This window comes from Branchiostoma belcheri, unplaced genomic scaffold (genome assembly GCF_001625305.1).
Source record: "Branchiostoma belcheri isolate BF01 breed outbred unplaced genomic scaffold, Haploidv18h27 scaffold82, whole genome shotgun sequence".
Lineage (NCBI taxonomy): Eukaryota > Metazoa > Chordata > Leptocardii > Amphioxiformes > Branchiostomatidae > Branchiostoma > Branchiostoma belcheri.
Window position 1 is genome coordinate 974,921 of NW_017804487.1, and position 10,982 is coordinate 985,902.

Sequence of the window (10,982 nt, forward strand, 5' to 3'; positions counted from 1 at the left end):
AAGGCTTTATCACACCATATTCACCGAGAAAGGGCGGGCCATTAACGCTATTATCATATAGCCTATCAAAACTTACACAGTAAAGAGTGACACATTCCTGTATAACACATACAAACTTAAATAGAACATTTGTTCCATCTGGAGTCACCTGAGGTCACGGTCAAAGGCAGGGAACAGGTGTTCTTATGGGAGTCACCCGAGGTCATTGGAACACAACTCAAGTTATTTTTGGATTTTTTAGAACGGCGCGGTGTTCTATATGGGTCACCTGAAGTCATATGCGGGTGATTATTGGGTTGTTTAATGTATGGATTGGGATGAATAAAGACCCGGTTTTGACTCTATTTGTGACATAACGGCGTCATAAGGAATGTGAAATGGAGCATTCTGATTGGTCAACGTCACCCGGCTATATGATAATTCAATAATTCCATGTCTTGATTAGATCATAGACCCCCAAATTTTTTTGCCCTGCAGTGGCATAGTTACTTCTGCATTCGTTGCGTTTCGCTGCGGTGTGATGCGTTGCACGAGAAATACCCCCACATCGTACCTATACAGGGTACTGTATGTGCAGAACAGCAATTGTTGTGCTCCACATGACAATGGTTTGTTTTTATTTTGCCACCCTATGAAAGACCAAATTATTCAAAATTTGATACGGACAGCTTTCCGAGACTTTCGTAGGAGATATGGGAAAGGGTAATTTGGAGGCGTCAGTTTTACATGCCATTGGGCTGTTTTGGATGAGTCCATTTTGGACTTCGGGTCAAATTGGGAAATTCCATTTTGGAATGAGCTCGTTTTTGACAGATGTTATTTAGGAATTGCCCATTTTAGCACAAGTGTGATTTTGCATGAGGGAGGGATAGGAAGTAAAATATGCTGTATTTGCTTACAAATGTTGCCTTTCTAGTTATGATTATTTTCATTATTTGCTAGCAAAAGCAACATTTAGAGCACTAGCCACTGCACTAAGATTCTAACAGAATGCATTAATTTTCCTAACAAACGATGGAAAACAACATCTAAGTTCAGGTTTCTGTTTGATGAAAATGATCCCTTTCTTCAGGAGCCTTGACACTGATGCACCCTTCTGTGGTGACAACACCTGTGATCCAGGTGAGACTGACACCACCTGTCCGTACGACTGCTGCCCGGTGATCAACTCTGACATCTGTACGAGGAATAACGGCACGTGTCCCCCTGTGTGCTGCTCCAAGCCCGGTTGTTGTAAGACCTCCGGAAGCCCCACTGTAAAGGGTGACAGGGTGGTGGTCCTTGAAGCTATCAGTGTGGTGGCTTTTGCATTCACTGGCTTCAGCTGGCTTTTCAACTTTTGAAGAACAGATACCAAGCATCAGACCTTGCACAGAAATCAGTAAGGTTGTTTCTTAGTGCATTAAAGGCATGAGTGTTGCTCACAGATTGACTTTTCCACTTTAAATTTCTACATAAGGCCATGTTGATTTGATTTTATGGATGACATCCTCCGGGAGCCCCAAAACTGATGCGCGCGTGCGAATAAAAAAAAGTTTTGCAAAAAAAAAGTTGTTTTCATTATGAAATCTACGTGGTCATGAGGGTTGAACAAATGGGACAGAATATGGTTTGGCGAATAATCTAATCTTCAAGTTCATTTCCTTACAATTTCATCTTTTTCGTTTGATTTTGGCATTCTACGACATTGGTATAGTTTTTACTTATTTTTTTTGTAACTTACGGTATATTTTTGCTCATTTTGCAACTGTTTTGTACGATTTACAGTATGGTTGAAAACTTTTTTTTTTTTGGAAACGGCCGAAAATTCATGCGCGCGCGGATGTCATCCATATAATCAAATCAACATGGCCTAAATATATAATCCAGGCAACATACATGTACTTGTATTTTCCTCTTCTCAAAAACATGTTGTTCTGACAGGTTACATCTCAGACCATAATTGCTGTAATACTTGGCAAAATGATGGTAATACCCACATGTCACTACCAAATGGCAACCCAAACAAGGGAGGACAAGTGAGTTCCACGACTGATGATACAAATCCAATATATAGACTAACAGATAACATTGCACTACAATACTGTAGACAATAGTGTATATGAAGGAATTACCTTCTTTTGTTATGAAATAAGATGGATTTTTCCCGCTATGTTTGCATATTAATCTCCAAGCAGCTGCAGGGTCTGGCTCAGTGTTTCGGGTGGCTACAGAGGAAGACAACAGGAGAAAACAGAGACTGTAAAAAAGAAAGTATAGAAAGCCTTTTAGATAGAATACTCTGAAATATTGAGCCAGAGCCTGCAGGGAGAATGGTCAGGACAGTAGAGACCACAATGTAGAATCATAATACTCAAATAGATCAGACTTATGTATTTTTCACACTTCTGCGTTAAATAAAGCTTCTTCAAGCTGCACATGTGTTTTCTCTAATACTAATAATAATAGGAAATGATAACAGTAAGCATGCAGTAAAAATGACCATAAAGTAGCTCGCTATACAGATATAGGGAAGCTCTCAGGCCCTCATAAGACTCTGAATGTTGATAAATTATTGAGTTAACATGCAGCAAGTTAGTACTAGTGGTGTAAGGATCGCTTAACGTTCTGTATTTATAATTCATTTATCTGATAATTTATTCATTTCATCTTAGGACAGGCTGGATGGCCCATTCAGTCTGCAATAAATACTCCAAGGGGGCCCAACATGTTACAAGACAAGACATTTAACATAGTAAAAAAAAGGAGGGCAACATACATAAAAACATAAGAGTCCAATGAGTCATAGTCCTATACTCAAGCACATAGCCGTTCCATAGTCAAAACACAAAACGTAAGTGTGCAGGGAGATGTGCTGAGTTAAATCTCACGTCAACTTATAGACAGCCATTGGCTGTAGAGATAACGAACGGAAATACCGATCGTATAGATACGGTGTCAGTAAAAAAATGGGCGGGCCAATAACAGCAAACTGGCACTCAGCAAACTAGGGAAGACCTGGTACTTCCCTTCCAGCTTAACGCTGTAGTAGTAGTAGTAGTAGTGGTAGTAGTAGTAGTAGTAGTAGTAGTAGAATGGTTTATTTCACTAAGAAACGCAAACATACACAATACGCTTTGACAACTCTGTGGAGATAATGATCGAACTATTCGTCGAACATATAATAAGGAGTACGGAAAATAGTGCATGTTCGGACTTGTTCGGGTACGACCCGGAATCGAACCCGGGTCTCCCCGTTTCATAGTCCATCTATGTACCACTACACCACACGACGCCACTTTTAAAGGCACCAAATAGAACCACACCTGGACACGCCACGACTACAGCTGAAATAATCTCCCAGGGCATTTAAAAAAACCGGTCGAACACCAGCCGACAATGGCCCAACCTCCTGCTTAATTGGTAATTTTGTGCGCTTTCTAAACCACTCCCACATACCGGGTAGGGCATGCATTTCTGCATACCACACAGTCCTGCATAGAACACCGGCCACCAGGGAACGTTTTGAAACATCAAGAAGCTTCTTGGAAACATTCAGCTGGCGCAGCCAAATAGTAGCGACCTCACTGAACACCAGTCGACCACAGCCGATCTTAACCTCGGCCACTACCTACTCCTATTTGGTTGAGCGTCCGGCCAGTGTTCGGGAGGCCATATCCAATACTTGTGACTCGCTACATGCCGCTTTAACCCTACAGCAGGGGTTAGTGCAGTTTTCGTTTGACGTCCAGAGCCGAATAAGAACAACGACAGCAAACTTGGACATGGCGACAGCAACTTGTAACGCCCCAGACTCAGGAGGATCCAGTTTTGCAAAGACTTACCTGAAATCCGGAGCCGGTGTACTGTACGCTCTGCTGAACACAGCAGCCGTCGCCTTTGCGGCACAGTTCATGGCCTGGAGTAGCCAGGCAGGCATACCTGGGCTACAGCTGATCTTCCTCATCAAACTTGTACAGCTACTTGTTGTCCTCGTCGCCCTGCCCTTCTTTAGACCAAAGCTGACGACTGAAAACGGACGTCAAACTCTACTCTTGGTACTGTCGACAATTATTGAAAACCTTGGATCCGCCTTCTTGTACCTGTCATTTGCCTTTGTTGTCTCTGGGATCGCCTTTGGCATCATACGAGGATCGGTGCCCTTCGTCTCGGCCTGTATTGGATTCTTGTTCCTGAAGGAAACTGTGGGCGCCGTGGATTGTTTCGGAATCGTCTTCACTGTAGCCGGGGTGATAGTTGTCGCAGTCGGAATGATCACGGAGAACACTTCGTCCACGCGGCGTCTGACTACGTCCATTCTTCTTCCGCTCGCGACGACCTTTAGTAAAAGTTCAGGCATCGTCATCGCACGTTCGCTCATCGGTGTACAGAAGTTCTCCGTTCTAACCGTGCTCTTCTACGCCAACCTGGCAGGAGCGGTCGTGCTACTTGTGGTAACGTACACGACAGAGACCCCGCCAGTTTGGTCGATGTCCACACAGACTGTGGGTTATGTTATCGGATTGTGCCTGTGTGCCTGCTGCGGACAACTTGCAACAAGACTCGCACTGAAGACGGAAAAAGCGGGAATTACTGCGACCATCAAGACTTTTACCATACCCCTTGCGATGTTCTTGGACTACATCTTTCTCTCGGAGTTTCCAAGTCCGGTCAAGTTTGGCGGTGTTGTACTTATAGTGTTCGGTACCGGTGTAGTGGCGGTGTATACATGGTGGAGGCATCGCAAAGAGACTCTTCACAAAAATCTCATGGAGAGATTAAACTTTGGTAACTAAATCTGTGTAGTTTGCGGTGCAACTAAATCTCTAATAGTGCGCAATCAGTCTGATGTGTTCCTGTATCCAAACGTACATTGCGCCTATTGTCTTCATGGGGACTCCATGAAAATGTATTTGCTAACGCCGGGACACTATCGATGTGTTAAGCATGACGCCTTAACGAAAATAAGACTTGTTTGTTTGTTTGTTTGTTTATTCGCACATGTTAGAAAATAAATAGAAAGTTACGGAAAAGAAGAAACAATGTGTAGGAGGGGGTAGGAAGCCTTCAGGGCTTGTACAAGGCCCTCCTCCTTACTAACTTTATTAACAAATGATAGTCATGAAAGTAATATGATGATTGAAAATGAATTAACGGAAAATAAAGATATAACTAAGAAAACTAATACAAATAAATGATACTAATATAGTAATTGAAAATGAATCAATGGAAACATAAATGTTGATAGAAACATTGTCTTTTTTAGATATTTTTCTATCAAACTGTAGGGTGAATGTGGGAAATACTACACGTAGCAATATTCTAAAGTATAAGGCATTTGTTCTGGTTCTGTAGTTGTTTGATTGACTTAAACTCCCCGACACTGATAATGACGTTTAGTGTTTCAGTGTGCAATAAAAAGAACGGCTTGGCTCTTCTCAGGACTGTTTCACTGATTTTTTTTCTAAAGTCATCTATCTATGATATAGAGTACTTGGTTATAGACCCGCTGGCCAAACTGTTTACAACAATCCTGAACACCCGCCTCACCAACTTCTTAGACGAGCATGCACTTATCTCTCCGAACCAAGCAGGCTTTAGGAAAACTTTGGGACTAATGATAATCTCTTCGTTATCGATTCTCTAATTTATAAGTATACTAATAATAACAAACGTCTTTATGCATGTTTCGTCGACTTTAAAAAAGCCTTCGATTGTGTATGGCGCGAAGGTCTGCGATACAAACTACTCACCTCGGGAGTAGGCGGCAAATTTTACAGTCTTATAAAATCAATGTATTCTAACCAGCAAACATGCATCAAAACCTCCTCTGGTCTAACACCACCCTTCGTTACGGACAAAGGAGTGAGGCAGGGCTGTAACCTCAGCCCGACCCTATTTAACCTGTTCATAAATGATTTAGTCAAGATGTTAGATAGTCCAGAATGCGTTCCACCCTCCCTACATAATTTATTCATTTCCTGCTTGCTCTATGCAGATGATGTCGTAATTTTCTCGGAAACCAGGAAAGGACTCCAATGTGCTCTTGACAAACTAAACACTTTCTGTACAAAATGGAAACTCCAAGTTAACCTGAAAAAGACCAAAATTGTAATTTTTAACAAAACAGGGCGCATATACAGAAATACAAAATTCCTGCTCGGTTCAGAAAATATAGAAATTACTACGTCATACTGCTATCTAGGTCTGTTGTTGTCCTCATCTGGCAGTTTCTCACTAGCTAAGAAACAACTTGCTTTAAAAGCTCGCAAAGCTGTTTTTAGCATCAAATCTCTTATCCGCTCTCAAATCTCATTAAAAGCTTTACTAAGGATTTTCGACGTTTGCATCAAATCTATAATGTTATATGGTTGTGAAATCTGGGGAAAAGATTTTTCAAATGACAACTGTCCTATTGAAACTGTCCATAATCGCTTCTGTAAAAACATTCTTGGGGTACACAGAAACGCTAGCAACGGAGCATGCAAAGCAGAGCTCGTAGACTGTCACTAGACACAGACGTATCTGTACGCCTAGTCAAGTATTGGTTAAGACTGAGGCAACTAGACGCTAATACACATCCCCTACAAGTCGACGCTTTACTATCTCAAAAACATATGTTAATGCTTGGTCACAAAAAAATGTGCTACACCATGTTAAAGAAATACTTGACCGCAGTGGTTTCTCATATATCTGGCATAACGACAACGCCGATCTCGATAAGCAACACATATGTACATTACTTAGAAGTAGACTCTCTGACATGTATATCCAAACCTTTCTTTACAATCTCTCTGTTGATGTCGGTAAGCTAAGACTTTATAGACATCTGAAACCTGTATACACAATGGAACGTTATCTTCACATCAAAGACTTCGATGTTAGATCAGCCATATGTAAGCTTAGAGTTAGCGCTCATACATTAGAAATAGAAAAGGGTAGATACAAACAATTACCTGTTAACGACAGAATATGTAAATATTGTACAGGAAACGCAGTGGAGGATGAAATGCACTTTATTTGTCATTGCTCTCATTATAGCACCGAAAGAGATCAGTTATTTGAAATGGTCACCAAAATGTTCCCCAGCTTTATTCACCTTCCCAGCCTACAAAAAACTGCATTTCTATTAACACCTCCCAATTTATATATCTCGCAAAACGTCGGCCATTTCATACTCCACTGCACACGGAAAAGAAATCAAACCCAACAATAACTACAAATGTATATATAAAGTAGCATTAGCATCACTTATTATCATTCTACTGTTTACTGTTGTTATCATGTTCTTGCAATTAGCCCTCGGGCATGAATTTGCAATAAACTTTCATTATTACAATATTACTGTGTTATTGGTTCGTACATAGTCATTACTTTAATGCTAAGTGACAGCAGTAAAGTTTTACCGCCACACCAGAAGCTTTGCGCACGTGTTTTCCAAAGAGTTGGAGCTACACTGGACACAGAGATGTGCCCTGCTGCTCCTCATGATCCTCCAGCCGCTCTTCTCACAAGAAAGACACCAGTCTTTCCCCGCAGTGTCAGGTGGGTCTTGGAGGGCACAAAAATGTACCTGTCGTGAAGGGAAAACAAAGCCTTATAGTCTGGTCATAGGTTTTGACATCTTCTAGAGGTGATATACCGTCACAGTTACCTGTTATGTCAACCTGAACAGTATTTACTGCAGAACTGTAAGATACCACAGCAATGCAATACATGGTACGATTGCTGAACCTGTAAAATAATTAGTCTCTTTCATTTCAATCTACTTAAGAATGTTTTTATGCTTCGTCAATTTTATCCTATTCGTAAATGTTTTTAAATATGGTTGAGATAATGGTTGAGATATTGTTTTAACGAAACTCATGGAAACAGCTCCCATGCAATTCAGCCTCTGGCTTCCAGGTGGGACTGTCAGTACGTATTGTATATATGTTAATATTTGAATAAACCATTATTATTATTATTATTATTATTATAACCCTTCAACAAATGTCCGGTCTAGGCAGTACAAAATCTGTAACACAGCACCTCTCTCCCAAAAAGTTGAGAAACTCAGGTGGTCTTTGTTTGAGCATATTCTCAGAATGCCACAAGGCACACCTAAACAAAAAGCCCTGGAATTTTCATTCCTAGGCCAAAATTGATACAAAGCTCGCAAAGGGAGACACTGCGTCAATCTGCTCAGCATGCTGAAGGGAGACGTGAAAAGCACATGGACAGGTCCTCCCACAATAAAACGTGACCTGTCACGCTGTAAATCACGAATGATTGACAGGAGTGGTGATTAATTATCCATACTGAAGGCACGTTATGGAATATTGCGAAACATGTTTCAGAGAAAGACACAAAATGGAATATTCCAAAACGTGACATGTGAGCTTGGGAAAGAGCTTGGGAAAGAGCTTCGACAACAGCAGTTTGTGTTGAGTTGCTGCTGCTTTGTTAAAACATTGCGAACTTTAAGATTATTGTTAGACTTTTAGATGAACATCTTTAGTCCATTTGCGTTGCATTTTGAGGCTGTTTCTTGAAAAATAAAATGCAATTTTCAAAATTCAAGATGTCCGATCCAAGATGGCCGACAGCTTAATTATACATGACGTTATTAATGACATTTTGACGTCAGTGTTATCAGGGGCAACATAAGTATTAGAAGACATAAATATTCTATCATAAATTAGACACATTTTGTTGAAGTTTTTTTACGGAAAATCAATTTTTTAACGGTTTTACCCGAAGAAAATCATACAAATGATGTCCTAACGACGTCATATGAGCTCATAATTGCACAAAAGTTGTTTTTATGAATTTTAATTCATAAAAACAAATTTAATTCATAACAACTAATTTTCAGAGAATGATGTTGTAATGAAATTGAAATATTATTACTACATCATTTTCTGAAAATTTGGTGGCCCTACGATAAATGGTTGCTGAGTAACAGCCTCAGACTGTCTAAGTATGCCCCCCCCCCCCCAAAAAAAAAAGCCTGGTCTGAACAGGGTTAAATCCCATTTGAACCTGATTAATTGCCACGCAGTTTTAAGAAATTCCTTCAAAAGCTAAAACAGCCACAAATGCACTGTACTAATCGTTTTGTTTCACCAAAACATACAGTTCAACAACCTTAATATTTCCTACTTACTAGTCATTTGCTACATCATAATATTAGTCTGCTCTTCAGGAAGCATGGTTCTGCGCAGCTCTTGTACAATAACAAACCCTAATACGGCAATCGCTGTATACATAAACAACATCATGAAGCTATTAGTCTGGTAAATAAATAAGTGCGTACAGACGCCGCCACAGCGAGCGGTGTAAACCTTGTTACGTACCAAATATCATTGTTAAAACGGAGGAAAGAAGTGCTTAGCTGACTGACAGCTCGACTATCAGATGATACAGATCTCCTGACCAAGTACACGTCAGGTAAGTGACAAATAGTTTCTCGGGTGAAAGGTCTGGATGCGATCGAACAGGATGCATGGAAGTGGCGGTGTGAGGGGGGATGCAGGCATGTTGTTCTTGTTCCTCTTCATGTGTACCTGTGCAGCTTCAAATGGCCTGAGCTTTCCTCAGTGTAAGGTAGCTGGTTGGCAAGTGTGTGTGCCTTGGGGCAAGATGGGGCAGAGGACAACGTCTGGCACTTGTGTCATGTGTGAGGTCCCAAAAGAGAGTGTTGCTTATGCAAGCCCATTCCCGTTCATTGCTGGGGCCCAGCATGTTGCAATAAGAGGGCACCCATTCCACGTCCTGTCGCAAAAGAGCCTGGCCCCGCTTGAGCATTCTGTGGTCCTCATTTTGGCCTTGATAGATGGAAAGATCACTGATGTGGAGAACAACACCTTCTCCGGGCTACCCAGTCTCGAATCACTGTCCCTAGATTCTAACAGGTTGACAAAAGTCAAGGAGACATGGTTCATTGGCTTGAAGAAGCTCCGCATGCTGACTTTGTCCAACAACCACATCAAGCAGATAGAGCCAGGAAGCTTCGCCAGCCTAACCCGTCTACTTTGCTTGGATCTAGAGAACAACCTGTTGCAGGCTGTAGACCCTGCCTGGCTCTTTGGACTGAAAAGTATCATTATCATGAATCTGGGTTTGAATGAAATCAAAAGCATTTCCCCGAGGTCGTTCCAACACATACAGCTGACCTGGTTAGATCTGACTGGTACTGATCTATCCTGTTTGGATGGAGCTGTGTTCCTGGAACAGTCCAGGTTATCACAGCTCCATGTCAGCAGCGGTATTCTGTCATCTGTCCATGATGCAAAGCCACATGGAATGATGTGGAGCCTACAGCGGTTCTTCAATGCCATGAGAGGGTCAACAGCATTGGTTGTCGTGGTGCCCAGGTTTCTCTTCTGCGTCAGCCACAATGGGGTAGCCCCTGGATTCTCGTTGTGGTGGATGTTTGACTCATCTGACAGTTTGCCTCATCATCGCATTGTGCGCCCATACGCGTGTGATATTTCCGATCGTCCTCTAAGCATGATCTCCATCCAGACCCCTGTAGTTGTCCTGGCTACTAACCACTCTCTGACAGACAAACTGGAGACCAACACGCTTGAGCAGTGCAGGCAGGTGTGGGAGTACAATGGAGGGGTTGCATTGGGTCTAGTGAGAAGGTCAATCTTCCGACTGATTTCCTTGTCCACAGGGAACTCGAGCTTTGAAGGTGTTGGCATGTCGTTTGCCCAGACACAAGACACGAACACACTCACCACCACAGAGTCTGGGTACAGTCAAACACCCACGCCCCATACAAACGCCAAACATGACAATGCAAAGAACATCACCTGCATTCTGCTCACCAAGGATGAACACACAGCACTGTTCTTCACCACTTCCCAGAACCAACGTCAGACAACGGCAACCACTCACAGAACAAACACTGACCACTCCATCAGCCTAACACACTACACTGAACATACAGGGAAAGACTACACATCTTCAGAAATGGTAGGCACCTCTACACTGCAGGAGACAACTGAACCTGG

At 41.9% G+C, this 10,982-nt stretch overlaps 3 protein-coding genes across 3 annotated transcripts in view; all 3 read left to right on the forward strand.

The window, feature by feature from the left end:
• LOC109486707 (keratin-associated protein 5-8-like) overlaps positions 1–1,495 on the forward strand; it is a 6,071-nt gene extending 4,576 nt beyond the window's left edge. Inside the window, exon 5 of the mRNA XM_019790600.1 lies at positions 1,073–1,495. Within this exon, the coding sequence (XP_019646159.1) occupies positions 1,073–1,343 (271 nt within the window). The 3' untranslated portion in view covers positions 1,344–1,495. The remainder of the gene's footprint in view (positions 1–1,072) is intronic.
• A 2,269-nt stretch (positions 1,496–3,764) lies between these two features.
• Positions 3,765–4,775, forward strand: LOC109486645 (solute carrier family 35 member G1-like). The gene has a single exon (XM_019790502.1). The coding sequence runs from the start codon at positions 3,765–3,767 to the stop codon at positions 4,773–4,775; it is 1,011 nt and encodes a 336-aa protein (XP_019646061.1).
• A 4,859-nt stretch (positions 4,776–9,634) lies between these two features.
• Positions 9,635–10,982, forward strand: part of LOC109486646 — a 4,301-nt gene continuing 2,953 nt past the window's right edge. Inside the window, exon 1 of the mRNA XM_019790503.1 lies at positions 9,635–10,887. Coding sequence (XP_019646062.1) covers positions 9,637–10,887 — 1,251 coding nt within the window. The 5' untranslated portion in view covers positions 9,635–9,636. The remainder of the gene's footprint in view (positions 10,888–10,982) is intronic.

Bases quoted from the DNA above. Each gene is read 5' to 3' on its own strand.
- LOC109486645 (XM_019790502.1), top strand. From the start codon at position 3,765: ATGGCGACAGCAACTTGTAACGCCCCAGACTCAGGAGGATCCAGTTTT.